We start from the raw sequence: 16,347 nt of genomic DNA, 5'->3' as shown, positions 1-16,347 counted from the left end.
TCTTTAGCTCGTTATTTCTGTTTTCTTAGTCTTTGAAATACATAAAGCCTGAGTAAGTAGATTGAAGAGCTCATCCATCTTTCAAATTCTGATTTTAATGGTTGGAAAGGTGATGATAATGGATTCTCTGAGATTGCTTCTCTTCCTTTATCCCTTCCTCACACTTCACCTTCTTGGTGTAACAGTCCTTTCTCAGTCAGACTTCCTCTACCACTTCAACAACAGTAACAGCACCTACAAGCTAGGCAAACCTCAACACCCTCTTCTCTTCTCTACCTTCAGACAAAGCAATCGGCTTTTATAATTCTCCGCCAGCCAAAACTTTACTAAAGTTAACGCAATTGGATTTTGCAGAGGAGACGTTAAACCAAACGCGTGCCGGAGTTGTCTCAATGACTCTATGCTTCTCTATGTCCCAATCAGAAGGAGGCAATAGTATGGTACGATAATTGTATGTTACGATACTCAGAATCGCTCCATATTCAGCCCTGAGGAAACTTTGCCTGCTTTCTCTATGCACAATGTGAACAACGTCCCCAGTGGAGTCAAGTTCAATCAAGCCCTGGGGAACTTGTTTGCCAGCCTTAAAAGAAAATATGTTTCGGGTGATTCGAGTTATAAATTTGCAACAGAAGTGAATGTCACTACTTTTCAGATCATATATTGCCTGGTGCAGTGCACTCCTGATTTATACGAATTGACCTGCAGCAACTGCATGGGGGAGGCTATTGATGGCATTCCGGGTTGTTGTGATAGAAAGCAAGGAGGAAGAGTTGTGAAACCCAGTTGCAACATTAGGTTAGAGTTGTACCGGTTCTATGACTTCACTGCGGCTAATGCACCACCACCACCACCAGCAACGCCACCACCTTCTCCTCCAACTAATGTTAGTGCTCCTCCACCTCCATCCAATACCACGCCCACAGAAGGTAGGTAGTAATTAGTCTCTATCTCCATACTCGAAATCTTATTGAGTTTATGATTCACTAATCAAATTAAGCAAAATGATATTCTACCAAGTGTATAAATTGTTAAAGCCAGATGGTTAGCATCCAATATATACCACGTCTACAAACTGGTTGGCATCTAATGGAAACTACAAATGATTGGCTAGCTAGTCCTTAACTGGGCTGGTTTTCAATTAAGAACACGAAACTTGGAATCTCATGAGCCTCTCCTCAACCCCCATTCAAGTCTTCTGTGATTGTCTCAGCCTCCACAGGGAAGAAGAGAAGTCATAGTTTTCCCTCCTGAATTTTTAAGGTCTAAGGCCGATTTAGATTAGTTTTTGTTTTGGTTTTACCTAAACTAAAAGTTACAGCTAGAAGAACTTAGAAAGGAGGAATAATAAAATTATAAAATCTTTATTAAACATTAATAATTAACCACTTTTCAACATTATAATTTTTTTTTTAATTAGTGAAAGCTGGCTATTTATATTAATAAAATTATTAAGAGCCAAATCAATGTATTTTTCATTTTTCCTCTGCATGAAGACATGTCTAATAAGTCATGATGACTATCCATGAGAAGATGGAGACTCTTCAGTATTGTTACTTGAAGTCATGATATATTTATTTTTGTAAAAATTAAATTTGTTCTAACTAGCAAATAAATGTAGTTGAGAAAAGATTTAAGCAAGAAGTGGGATATATGCTCTTCTAGAAAAAGAAATACAAGCTTTGTGGTAAAGTCAAAGGAAGGCTCTAAACAATATTTGATTAAAAAGTGTGAGTCCGATGGTAAAATTATTATTTATTAAGAAATAGTTACATTACTAGAATATTTGTTGAAAATAAATTTTAAGCAAATATGTTTGTATGTCTCTTTAGTTGTATCTTCACACACGTTGTTAACTCAATTTGATGTTTAGAATTCTTCAAGGCTTACAACTAAAATAGAAAGAGGTAATTGAAAAAATTGGATTTAGGGGTCTTTTGCAACTTTAATATGCCAAAATAGATCGTGCTTTATGTCTTTGGTTGGTAAATAACTTCAATCCATACTTTCACATGTTAGAAGTGCATGACACTCCCATTAAATTGTCACTCATGGATGTAAAATTTATTTTAAGCGTGAAGGCAAAAGGATTGAGAGTTAATCTAAACAAAGAAACTTGTAATATGAATTACTTGTATAATAAATATTATGATAAAAAGGGAAGGTTGTCAATTGTCATTTAGAAAATCAACTTAAGAAGGATATAAATTATGGGAATGATTTTAAAGTACATTTTGTACCATTTGTATTGGATGCCTTTTTATGCCCAACAATGAAGCTTGTATGAGGAATCCTGAATCATTTTGTTCCTTATTCTAAGATCAAGTTAGGTACATGGATTCCTCCCTAGGACATCTAGATCCTAATAATAGAAGTAAAAATGTATCTTTAAACATTAAAGTATCTAGAAAAATGGTTTAGAAAACCTTAAGACGGATTTGGATGTTCCTAATTTTATTTTATTTTATTTTATGAAGATCAAATCTAAAGACTCTAGAAGTCTCATACACCCATGATTTTTTGTCCAATGGTTCTTTCTTAATCCTTAGTACTCAAACAATGGGGGATTTGTAAGGTGGAGGTTAGGGCTCTCTTTCTTTGGATGGTGGAAGAAAACAAAAGTTTGAAACACTAACCCCTAAGGGAGTATTTATAGGATTCTTTTAATAGGTTTAAGTGACTTAAACTCACAAAAGGTTTGGGTTATTTAATCTAACCCAATTAGGATCATTAATTGAATAAACTTAATAGGGCCATTTAATGAATCAATTAGCCCAATCTAGATTTGTCATTCACTAACCTCTATGTAACCTTACGAAATTACTTAAATGTTTTTATGCACATAAGTGAACTAAGAGTTGATCAAATCATCATAAACGATGTTATCAAAGTATATAAGCTTGAACAGGGACTATTAAGACCTATAGGACAATACTAGCCCTCTTAAAATCCAATTTTGAAATTTATTCAACATTTTACTATAGAGAATCAACAACACTCTAGTACCCTATTTAAATAACAATGATAAACTAAGTGCTCTATTTCATGACTTATTATTTGTTGTACATAGTCTCCCCAACTAGTATTCAGTCTCTTAAGACTACCTCTATTATCTTTGAGTTCTAGTTCCTTCTATAGTGTGATCAACTAACATATTTTAGCTTATCAAAAGTTTACGTTAAGTTTCACTTAAGAAACTACTATAGTTATGGTTTATATGAATACACCTTCTTAGAATCACCCAAGGAAACATGTGTCTCAATCCCAAAAGATATTATAGTACATCTATTAAGAATACCTATTACTATCGACTTCCATCAACAATGACTTAATCCATATGGAATAGATGATCACTTTAGGATATCGCCCGTAGGTCAAAGTCACTTTTAATTTAGGCATAAACTAGGTATTCTCTTAAGGTTGAGAGATAATACAACAAAGCAACTTGGTGAAATCATAACAACTAGATAGCCTTAGGTAATATATATAATTCACCATAGATCCTATCAAATGTGTGACCATACATACTATTGTACTTGCCATGGTAAACTTATCCTAATGGTCAAAATCAATCATCCTTCTAATTAAAATGTAGTACACTACAACCTTAAATAGGTTATCTAAGCCAATAAATGGTCGTAAACAAATCATCTACTTACAAAACCAGGTAATGCTTAAGGTGGGGGGCATATGCCCCCTAAAATTTGTAAAAATAATAATAATACTTGCATCTAAGAGGATTTGAACCTCTACCTTTCAATTTACAAGGCAATCTCACTCACCATTCAAGTATACAATTATTTTTGCAATTTTTTTGCCCCCCTAAAAATAAATTATTATTCTTGCCTTCCTCTCAACTTATTTCTAGCTTTGCCACTACTTGCAAAGAACTTATTACTTTGATTTTTTATGTAACTTCTAATGCACCCAAATCATGTACAATGCAAGATATGTATGCCTAAATGCTTATATGATACTATACATGGAATAATGATAGATTAAAGTATACTAGAACTTTATTAAATGAATAATATATAAACTCCTAATTTGTTATATCATGTCATGCTTTTAAGAGCTCTATCCTAACAATCTCTCACTAGCCCTCACAGTATCATGCTACTAAAGCAAACCAAGTATACATCTAAAACTTATGTTATTCCTATAACCATCAAAGACTCTCATTTGTCAATGTCTTGAGTGAAGCAATCTATTAGGTTTGCTGTAGAAGGTATCTTCTCAACCATTATATCACCCCTCTAAACTATATCATGCAAAAAAGCATACACGGACGTGTTTCTCACAATGTTTTCACACCACGTTGGAAAGTATTCAACCAATTGGTGGTATGTGTCGAGTCACTCCTGTTCCAATCAATTAGAGGAAATATCTACGTAAAGAGGCTGAAATATTTCGGTCATCTTAACGTAGGAAGCCTAATGGACGATGGACTAACCAACAATGCGGCCCCACATTTCTTCTTTTTATAGATGTGTTTATTTATAAGTAGGATGTTTCTCCAGCTTTTTTTCCATCAGAACGTATCATAAGGAGCCAGTTGATTCGCTGCCTTTCTATGTTCGTTTTTTCCCATCTGAACGTATCATAAGGAGCCAGTTGATTCTTCCTTGTTTGAGGAGTCCAAAGCACTTATGAGTGATAAAGGAAAATTTGAAAATTTCAAATTCAGCTTTAGACTGTTTTTAAATACAGTTTTTAACTTGATAGATACGTTCAATTAATTTATTCTCGACTAAAAATAATTCTTTAAAAAATTGTTTTCAAAATTCGAAAGAAATATTTTGAAATGTGAAAATTACCTAGAAGGCTTTTACATTACACATACATGCATAGTTTGTTCACCAAAAATAAGTTAAGAAAATTATTTTATTTTCAAAAACAATTGAAAACCATTTTTTCAAAAATATTCTTCAAAATTATTTAAAAAAACAATACTAGCTAAAAAAAGCAAGAGCTCTTATATGAATTACTCAACCTTAATCAATATTGTTAATAATTCTTGAACAAATATTGTTAAAGCTTTTAATCCACTTCTAATAATTTAAATTACACCCCATATTATGGACTTCTATATCAAATTAAATTATATTAGAAATTTATTATAATCTAACAATAAAATATTTTGAACAAATGGCCCTTTCATGTAATTTTCTGATTCCAAGTAGCACGCAAATTATTAAAAGTAATATAAATAAGTTTTGTAAGTAAAAGTTGCACTTTGTTTATGAGTCTTCTCTATCTATAATTGCATTGCTTTTTTCATTATGTTTTTTTTTTCTTTTTTTTTTTCGATAAAATGATATCTTGTATTACTTAATGTACTTATTTCTATAATGCAATATTAGATTTTTTTGCTAAGATGCCAAGAACAAAAACTAGAATGTTTTTATTTGCCTTTTCTTAAGAGTCATTATTTCAAGATTAAGATTTTATTTTTCATATTTGACACATATTATAAACATTTCAAATAAATCATACATTATGTTCTTTAAGTAAATCAAAATTTTGCCTTTGATATTATGAATATTACTTTAATATTTGGATGCATGATGTCCAAATTTTTTGGATTTACAAAATTTGAATTTATATTTTTCATTATTTGCCATCTCTGTTTTCTCATATCACTCTATCCTTCCCTAAATTTTTTAGAATTATAATATGTTGAATGAATTATAACCATCTCTCCCTCTTTCTTGGGTTGTAACTTCTCCCTCTTTCTATGGTTATAAGCAATGTTTTCAGAATCGGACCGGTCATCGAACCGGAAAAATTACCGGTTCACGGTTCACTGGTCGGACCGGCGGTCGAACTGGTTGAACCGGTGATGTAACAAATATATAATTTATATATTATATAAAATTAAAAATAGTTATAAAAATTAAAAATATATAAAATTATAAATTTTAATAATGTTTGGTTTGTATATTTGGTATATTAAATTAAATGATAAAGTTTAATATTTTAAATTTTATTAAATATAAATATGTAATATTTAAGAATGAAGATATATTTAAGATGAAAAAATTTATAATATTTAATTTTTTTTTGTATTTTATTGTTTTAAAATTATTCTATTAATTAGTTTATATTATTTTTTATAATTATTATTACAAAAATAAACAGGAATTTAAATATTTACATTTCTTTATAGATTTTATATGATAAAAATTTGAAATAAAAACATTAATCTTAAGTCTTATTATATATATATATATATATATTTTAACAACATTGCAATGCTCAATGTTCAAAAGTCCAACCCGCATGCGTCCAGCCCTCAAAGAGGCCATGTTAGTACTATTCCTAGTCCCACATCGGAAGCAGATGAAGTCCATGTGCTTCAAGTGGTCTATAAATAGATACCTTGCAACATATGCTGTAAGTCAAGCAAGCCAGCAAATTGGGCTTGAAGGCAGGCCCAAGGGAAAGTTTTATTAGCTATATTATTATTGGATTGAGCCTGGTGGCTTGGACCAAATATGAGTTTATAATGTTAAGTTTTAAAAGTATTGGGCCTGGAATGGGCTCAATTGTTAAGGGGCCTTTTAATACTAACAAATATTTGGGGCCTTTTAATACTAACAAATATTTGTGGAATAGGAAAAAAAAAAGGCTTGTCCGGTTCGTAAAAAACCGGACGGTTTGACCGGTTTGGCGGTTCAACCGGTGGTTTGACCGGTTTGACCATAGAACGGTTCATTGGGCTGGATCGAATCGGAAAGGTCACCGGTCGGACCGGCCGGTCCGGTCCGGTTTTTAAAACATTGGTTATAAGTACAATCAGCGGTGGTGGAACCGACAGTTTAGTTCAGGGGGCAACTTTTGAAACATGTATGGGCTTTAGCCCAATGGTATAAAGTTATCAATTTTAAGGAATAAGAGGTCCCTGGAGTCCTAATGTGGCAAGAACATGTCTTTAAATTTTAATATTTTCAGTGGGGCAATGATCAGTATATAGATTTTTTATTTTTTTAAAACAAATTAAATAGGAAAACACATTTTACTATCAACTCAAAACAAGGTGTTTTGAAAAATATGTTTAAGTTATTTTTATTTATTTCTCGTTTAAAAAAAATAATTGCATAAATATGGAGAATGATTAAAAATAAAATACTATATATAAAAATTATTTTTAAAAAATAAAACCATAAAAATACATTCAAAGCATTCAAAGCTCTTAAAAAAATTTTGTTTTATAAAATATCAAAGTGAGAAGTATCTTTAAAAACTGTTTTTTTTAATTGTTTTTGAAATGTTATTAAACAAGTCGTAAATTTCATTCTTTCCGATCTTATCAAGACAAAAATCTTAGACAAAGGACTACTCATTTTTTACATTTTTTTTAGGTTTATTTGAGTAATTATGTTTTTCATCTCTTCAATTTATTTCACAAGAATTTAAACTACGTGAATAATGTAATACTTAAGCAGGATTAATGCTAATCCTTTTTCCCCATGGTATTGTGGAATTGAGAAAAGATAGAATAGAAACAGGTATCTAGGTGGAAGAAGAATTTAAGATATAGAATTTTCATATCAAATAATTAAATAGTAGCAAGCAATTAGGGTTCATATATATAAAGAGAGAGAGGGAGAGAAAGAGACTACTTATTAGATATTAATCACAGTCACGTTTTTCTTTTTTAATAGTTTTTGAATTGACTCTAATAGAAATTCAAAAAAGAAGAAAAAGTAAATTGAAAGTGTCATACTGTGAAATCGCCCACGAAATTTCCTGGACGACTTTAACCACTCATGTCCCAATCAACTTATTCAATAATGACATATATATTTGATTTTGAACCACTCTAATCCCAATCTATTTTGTTGAATCATTCCCATCTGTTAAATATGAGACCTCGAGCTTCTAAAAACGATCACCATATTAAGGTGAGGCCAGTTGAAAAAATCAATTACTTGCTAGAATTGGAAGGTACGTACTGAAAAAGACATGCATGACTGAAAGGAATTCTCACGAAAAATGTCAAAATACGCACAAAGATATAGGTAATCCAAACAATTGATGCACTCTTCAACTTTGAAAATTCAAGTTTACAACTTTCTTTTGCAGAATATATATATCCAATTAATCAAATTTAATTAAAATTAATTTGATTCCATTTAGATGGTCTAATGCAAGTTAATTTAGGTCTTAAGTTTAATTTTTTTAAATATAATTAAAATCAATTTGAATTTAAATTTCAAAGCATATTTAAAATATCCAACTCAAAGTATAAACACATTTAAAAATTAATCTGGTCAATAATATGCTAATAATGAATTACTAACTTAGGGTTTATAAAAATATATATATAAAAGCTCATAAAATATTGAACAATTATAAAATCACAAGACATGCAAGTCTTAATGTCGATTTGGTTTCCATTATGATGGATTAAGAGATAGGAAAACCAAAAATCCAATGAATAAAAAACAATATATCATTATAATTGTTGAAAGACAAACCAATTGAATCCATTTTGAAAGGATATAGACATAGACAGCATTTTTCTTTTTTCAACATGGGCGGCAGAAAGTCAAACCTTGCATGGTTTGAAAAATAGAAGCAATGGCACCTTTAAACAACCCTCTCCTGCGTTCTTCATCTATCCATTGCTACCATTAACAAAAGAGTCCCTCTGTAATTCTAGACCGCAGGGCAGGTACAGGCCATGGCTATGAGTTTTTTGGAACTAACTTTCTTCCTCTCATGCCTTCTCATACAGCTTGTTCCATTCACTGTTGCCCAGTATTTCCCTAAAGAAGAATGCATTTCACATAGAGGTAACTACACCGATAACAGTACATACCAGGCAGACCTCAATAGCCTCCTGACCTCCTTCTCAAACACCCAAGTTGAGTATGGGTTTTACAATTTCTCTGTTGGTGAGGTGAATGGAATCGGGCTCTATAGAGGGGATCTCACTCCGGATACATGTCGTAGCTGTATCAATAACTCCAGCCAGGACATTCTACGATTATGTCCCAACTACAAGGAGGCAGTTTTGTATTACGATCAATGCACGTTACGATACTCTAACCGCTCCATATTTGGCACAGTAGATACTTCGGATAGTTACGCTCTAAAAAACACCCAAAATGTCTCAGACATCGACCTCTTCACACAGCAGCGGGACGACTTGTTACTTGACCTCCGAGAAAAAGCTGCATCAGGTGGTCTTCTTAAAAAGTATGCAACAGGCGAGGCAGTGGCTGATTTCATTACCATATATGCACTTGTCCAGTGCACTCCTGATTTAGAAGATCAGGAATGCAGTGACTGTGTAGCCGACCTTAGTAAAATCTATTCCGATTTTTTAAAGTATAAGCAAGGAGGGAGAGTTATGGCACCAAGCTGTAACTTTAGGTTCGAGACCTATCGGTTCTATGATACTCTCCCTGATGCACCGCCGCCATCTCCTGCTAATTCTTCTCCTCCACCAAATGATGCCACTGCTGGAGACGGTATGCACTTGATACGTCCATGCTTTCAAAATATTACTGACTGCTTTTGGATTCAAACCTGCCATGTATGAGTATAAGCTTCCCTCATCATTTCTAGTTTGCAGATATAGAATTCAGAGTTTTCTTTACATACACGCAACCAATAGCTAAGAGGAAAAATAGGTATAGAAATCAACTTAAACTTACCCACTCAAAATACAAGGTCAACTTCCTAACCTGTTCTCCTCAATAGATTTCTAGATATGATTTACCCCCAAAACCACAGCAGCTTGTACCCAAAACAGAAACTCCTCTCCCCTTGAGACACTACAGTCACAAGAGAAACCATGAGCTTCCTCAAAGGAAGAAAAATAGAAGATTAGTATATTTTGGATACATGGATGCTCATTCTATAGATAGGGTGACATGATATGAATCAAAAATCATTATTAAGGATCAAAATTAATTCCATGATGCATGCTAACTCTTCACTAGATAAAGCAATTCCATAATTCAGCATCGGGAAATTTGATGAGAGGAAATTTGTGTTTTTGCAGGAAAAAGTAACAGAACGCGAACTGTAGTTATCATTGTTATAGCAACTGTTGTTTCTGTGATACTCATCTCCTGCATCTGCATCTGCATCTTTTTGAGAATGGGAAAGCCAAAAGACAAAGATGAAAGTAAGTTCAAATGAACTGCCCTTATCACTTGTTATTTAAAAAATAAAATAAAAATAAATAAATTAAAAAGCGACAAGTCACAGTGCTGTTGCTTTTGGAGTGACTAAGAATGAGATTTTGTAAGTGGGAATAATTAAGTTCCGGCTATTCATACAAGATTTTGTGTTGAGTAGACATTGAAACGCAGCCCAACACCCTTCAATTAAAGCTCCCCTGTATTTATGTTACTCCTGTATAAAGATGCACTTAATTACTTCATTACACTTGTGTGTTAACTTGCCTTGTGAAGCTGAGGATGAAATTTTGGAAGTGGAATCCTTGCAATTCAACCTTGGTTCTATTAGAAATGCAACAGGTAACTTTTCTGATTCTAATAAGCTTGGACAAGGAGGATTTGGAGCTGTTTACAAGGTAACTAAACAATGCCATTATAAGGGGAAAAAAATCTCAACTCAAATTACTAAATTCCTTTAGACAATTAGACTTGATTTGAAGTGTCTCAAATATTATACTTTGTTGTGATATATTTCAGGGTACACTTTCCAATGGACAAGATATAGCTGTGAAAAGGTTGTCCAAGGGTTCTGGACAAGGAGAACTAGAATTCAAAAACGAGGTCTTGCTAGTAGCCAAGCTTCAACATAGAAATTTGGCTAGACTCCTAGGTTTCTGTTTAGAGGGAATAGAAAGACTTCTCATCTATGAGTTCGTGCCTAATGCAAGTCTTGATCACTTTCTATTTGGTATGATTTAACTTCCTCCTATGTTTCGTATGTACTTCTGATCATTTTTTTTTTAATCTTTTACCACCATGAGAAAGAGTTAAGAGTTTATAGTCCTTTCTAATGACATACATTTACAAATACGTAGATCCTATCAAGTGTTCACAATTATATTGGGAAAGGCGTTACAAAATTATAGTAGGCATTGCTCGAGGACTTCTATATCTCCATGAAGATTCCCGACTTCGAATTATTCATCGTGATCTCAAAGCTAGTAACATTTTGCTAGATGAAGAAATGAATCCTAAAATTTCAGATTTTGGTATGGCAAGGTTGTTTTCACTAGATCAAACTCAAGGCGATACGAAAAGGATTGTTGGAACCTAGTAAGTATCAAAATCTCGGTAGAGCTAAAAATTATGACCTTGTATATTTTTATATTTGTTTTTTTGTTGATAAAATTATATATCGCTTAGCTATCTTTTTGTCTTAGCAAAGAAATCTCAAAATCTTAGCAAATACTTCATTATATCCCTTAATATAATCATGAATTCTATTATCAAAAATAAAATTGATCTAATTAATTACAATATACAGTGGATATATGGCTCCTGAGTATGCAATGCGGGGGAACTTCTCAGTTAAGTCCGATGTCTATAGTTTTGGTGTGTTGATTTTGGAAATTGTCAGCGGTCAAAAGAACACTAGTTTTGGTGATGAGGAGCATATGGAAGGCCTTATAAGCTTTGTAAGTATAAATATCTATATGTTATATTAGTCATTTCCTAGAAGTAGCATTCTAGTAAAGCACTCAAAATTGAAAGGCTTAAACATTTTATTTGGCATTTTATGTATACATTATCAAACTATTGCAGGCATGGAGAAGTTGGAGGGAGGGGTCAGCTTCAAATTTGATAGATCCTTCAATGAACTCCGGTTCAAGAAGTGGAATTATGAGATGCATACATATTGGGTTGTTATGCGTTCAAGAAAATGTAGCTGATAGACCAACCATGGGTTCAATTGTTCTCATGCTTAGTAGTTACTCTCTCACTCTCCCATTACCTTCACAACCTGGTTTCTTCATGCACAGTAGCACGAACCCAGAGACACCCTTGCTACTGGGATCCGATTATGGGGTAATCAATGCTTCTAATAATGTTTCAGCACGCGTGTCCGTAAATGAGACTTCGATTACTGAGCTTCGCCCTCGTTAATGTTATAGAGGTTCAAGTTATGTTGAAATGTGACTCTTCTTGTTTTCTTGGTTCTTGATCAATTCCTACTATTGAGGCCTCGCGTCCCAAGGATCCTCGCGGCTGCCAAGTGGACGCGCGCTTTTAACCAAGGACGATTTCTGGCTTAGTCAATCCTACAGAAGATGTCCGAACAGGGTGTCCGGACACACCCTCCGATGGTTTTGTTAGCCATAGCTCAGAGGATCAATATGCTACCCCTTTTTCTGAGTCAGATAGCTTACCTTTCTCTTTACGTGAAGACCCTTTTTATAGTGTCAGGAGTTCTGCCCCCCTCTTTAATGGTGGGAAGACTTTTTAGCTTGTCACGATGTCCCTGAGGTGATGGCAGAATCACCATCACCCTGTAGGCGGCTGTCAGAAATCGTGGGAGGTGACTTGCCATCATTCCTGTCCTTTCGCTCTGCAGGCGGTGGAATGCGGGCTGTGACAGGCTGTCTGAGGTGACTTAGCATGGCTTGCGTTTTACAGCCAATGATCCGGACAACGTATCCGGATAAGGGAACGGACCGCCTGGGTAGGATATTTGAGGGTGCCATGTGCCCCCTTGGGGGACCCTGGATAGAGAGCTGTCGTGCCACGTGTCGCATGGGGGAATGCTGTGAGGGGTTGCCACGTGGACGTCTGGGGGGTTCCCTACACCTGCCACATGGTTTATTTTTTTATATCAAACCAGTCTTGATTTTTGCTTCGAATACTTGTTGGATATGCGTAAGTTTTTATATCAATTTGTTGGAGTAATAAGGTTGAAACATAAATACAAACAATTGAAAAAGAAAATAAAAATGGGGGAGAATTAAAAGTTGTTATCTCCCACAACTCTCTTTTTCAAATATTACACTCTCATACTCACACTTAGCTAAATAGAACCTAGCTCCTAATAATAGAACATATGAATCTTCTAGGATTTGACAACTTAAAAATAGAAACTAAAATAATCACTTAAAACAAAATATTTTCCCTTGATTTTTAGAGACTAAATCTAGTTCTAATAGTTTAAAGGTTTCTAAATCAAGTTTAATTTTCCAACATGCCTTCTTAAACTGGATTTGTGACTCCAAGTAGCATTTTCCACCTTCTAAATTTTCAAATTTGAGAGGTTTGGTAATAATATTAGCAATTTGATTTTGAGATTTTGTAAATTTCAATTACATTTCTGTCTTCATAATGCATTCTTTAATAAAATTATATTTTGTATTTATGTATTTACTTCGATCATGGAAAACTGGATTTTTTGACAATGCAATTGTTGATTTGTTATTTGCAAAGTGGATACCTTATTGAGCTTGTATCCCTTAGTCACCAATCATGCTCAGTATCTCTCTACTTCCCATTTTGCATTCTCCCTGTGTGTCTCGTACACCTATCTTACTTCAATTACTTTTTTCCCTTTTGGAAGGGATTTTAGTTCTCATGTGTTATTCTTCCCTATTGTTTTTATTTTGTTATCCACATCATCTTTTTACTTTTCAATATACTTGAAGTCATGTCAAGAATAGTTCTATTTTTTCTTTCAACTATGTTAATTTGTTATTAGGAATGTGAAACCGTTAAAGGTTGATGAATTTAACAATTTTCACAATATTCTTTAAATTATTTTGATGTGAATTCACTCCCTTTAAATTCTTTCAACTATTCTTCCTAGCTATATATGTTAATTTATTCTTATACTCCTGTGTAAAATTGACCAGCCAATTAAATTTTGGCTGGAGTGTGGTCACTCCTGTCCCAATCAGCTTGTTCCAATTGCGTCTTTGACCACTCTAGTCGAAACCAAACCTCCTCTAATTTCATCACGTTTATTAATTAAAGTTGAGCACTTAGATTAATTAAATACGAGAGGTAGCTACTAGAGGTAGGAAGCAAGGAAAATGAGAGGAGAAAATTGAAAGAAAAAATTAAATAAAATTGTGAATCTATCGTATTGGTGTGCTGGCTCGATGGGATGCATAAAATTAACCATGAAATGGGGGGAGATGAGAGTGAGACATGGGTGGGTGAAATTTAGAAAATTGGGTGATCATTTTCTTAAAAACTTCTATGGAAAGAGGCGAGAAGGATATTCGATTGATAAAGCCAATCTTTAGATTCCTGAAACTCCATGGATCCGACCTCTTGTTGGTGCATGTATGTGAATGGGCATGTCAGCTTTTGGTTCAGCAATGGTCATAATTTTCTATTTGACAAAACCACAATCATAGGGCCTGAAAAAAATTTAGTTGAGATTTGTCCTTTTATCTGAAGTATGATTTAGCCTGCATTTATCTAATCTAATAAATATTAAAATATCATTTAAATACAAATCAAAGTAAAAGCATCATTTAGTAATACATACTTCCTGTCTATCACATTGGAAAAGCCAACGTGGAAACCATCCTCAGATTGCATAGAATTCTGCATTGTTCAATGTCTCATTTCATATTTTGAGGGAAACGCATGGGACTGACCACGTTCCCTTGTGCCTCTGCATTTGTCGAGGGAGACCCTTTCCTCTTCAGTCATCTGTCTGCACATGGCACCTTCAATACCTAATCGTTGACTCCATTTTTTTAATGGAGAATCTTAAACCTTCTCCTAGTGATGATAATGGATCCTCCAAGATTGCTTCTCTTCCTTTATCTCTTCCTTACGCTTCACCTTCTTGGTGTAACAGTCCTTTCTCAGCCAGACTTCCTCTACCACTTCTGCATAAAGGGTGTTGGGAATTACACCAGTAACAGCAACTACAAGCTAGGCAAACCTCAACACCCTCCTCTCTTCTCTACCTTCAGACAACGCAATCGACTTTTATAATTTCTCCGCCAGCTAAAACTTTAATAAAGTTAACGCAATTGGCCTTTGCAGAGGAGACGTTAGGCCAAACGCGTGCCGGAGTTGTCACAATGACTATGCTTCTCTACGTCCCAATCAGAAGGAAGCAATAGGATGGTTCGAAAATTGTATGTTACAATACTCGAATCGCTCCATATTCAGCACTGAGGAAACTTTGCTTGCTCTCTCCATGCACAATGTGAACAACGTCTCCAATGGAGATGAGTTCAATCAAGCCCTGGGGAAATTGTTTTCCAGCCTTAAAAGCAAAGCTACTTAGGGTGATTCGTGTTTTGCAACAGTAGAAGTGAATGTCACCACTTTTCAGAACATATATGTCCTGCAGCAACTGCATAGGGGGTGGGCGGGGGGTCGGGGTTGTGATAGAAAGCAAGGACGAAGAGCTGTGAACATTAGGTTCAAGTCGTACCGTTTCTATGACTTTTTTGCGCTAATGCTCCACCACCACCACCAGCAACGCCACCACCTTCTTGACTAATGTCAGTGCTCCTCCACCTCCATCCAGTACCACGTCTACAAAATGTAGGTATTAATTAGTTTCCATCTCCATGCTCGAAATCTTATTGAGTTTATGATTCACTACTCAAATTAAGCAAAATGAATCTACCAAGTGTATAAATTGTTGAAAGCCAGATGGTTAGCATCCAATATATACCACGTCTACAAACTGGTTGGCATCTAATGGAAACTGAACTGATTGGCTAGTCCTTAGATGGGCTGGTTTTCAATTAAGAAAACGAAACCTGGAATCTCAGTAGCCACTCCTCAACCCTCATTCAAGTCTTCTGTGATTGTCTCATCCTCCACAGGGAAGAAGAGAAGTCATAGTTTTGCCTCCTGAATTTTGAGGTTAAGGCCGACTTAGAATAATTTTCATTTTTGTTTTTGTTTTACCTAAGCTAAAAGTGACAGCTGGCAGAACTTAGAAAGGGAGGAATAATAAAATCGTAAAATCTTTATTAAACATTAATAATTAATAGGTTTCCTAAATTATAAAAAAAATATATATATATTTTTAAATTAGTGAAAGCTGGCTGTTTATTAATAAAATTATTAAGAGCCAAATCAATGTTTTTTTCCTTTTTCCTCTGCATGAAGACATGTCCAAGAAGTCATGAAGACTATCCATGAGAAGATGGATACTCTTCGTTATCGTTACTTAAAATATAAACTAGAAATAACATAATTTTTCAAATCAACCATTTGTAGAGGAAAATGATGGGTCACTCTGTGAAAAGGAAAAGAAAAGAAAAGAAAAGCAATATGTTGTATCCTTTGCTCTTTCCACTTAGAAAAGCGATCTAATTATATGGGTTCTGCATGAAAGAATTGCAACACCTCCCGGACAGTGGTCCTAATAGTTGTCCCCTCAGCTGTTATTTCTGTAATGCTC

General features: G+C 34.1%; 1 protein-coding gene and 1 pseudogene across 1 annotated transcript; both read left to right on the top strand.

The window, feature by feature from the left end:
• Window positions 1-118: 118 nt before the first annotated feature.
• On the top strand, window positions 119-937 carry LOC117923192 (annotated as a pseudogene).
• A 7,709-nt stretch (window positions 938-8,646) lies between these two features.
• Window positions 8,647-12,145, top strand: LOC117924374 (putative receptor-like protein kinase At4g00960). Its single transcript, XM_034842996.1, has 7 exons — window positions 8,647-9,482; window positions 10,019-10,135; window positions 10,413-10,555; window positions 10,677-10,887; window positions 11,015-11,252; window positions 11,464-11,614; window positions 11,742-12,145. The coding sequence occupies exons 1-7, from the start codon at window positions 8,690-8,692 to the stop codon at window positions 12,081-12,083; spliced, it is 1,995 nt and encodes a 664-aa protein (XP_034698887.1). The 5' UTR covers window positions 8,647-8,689; the 3' UTR covers window positions 12,084-12,145.
• The last annotated feature ends 4,202 nt before the right edge of the window (window positions 12,146-16,347 follow it).

The sequence above is a fragment of the Vitis riparia genome, chromosome 10 (genome assembly GCF_004353265.1).
Source record: "Vitis riparia cultivar Riparia Gloire de Montpellier isolate 1030 chromosome 10, EGFV_Vit.rip_1.0, whole genome shotgun sequence".
Taxonomy (NCBI): Eukaryota; Viridiplantae; Streptophyta; class Magnoliopsida; order Vitales; family Vitaceae; genus Vitis; species Vitis riparia.
This window is presented reverse-complemented; position numbering and strand designations above follow the sequence as displayed.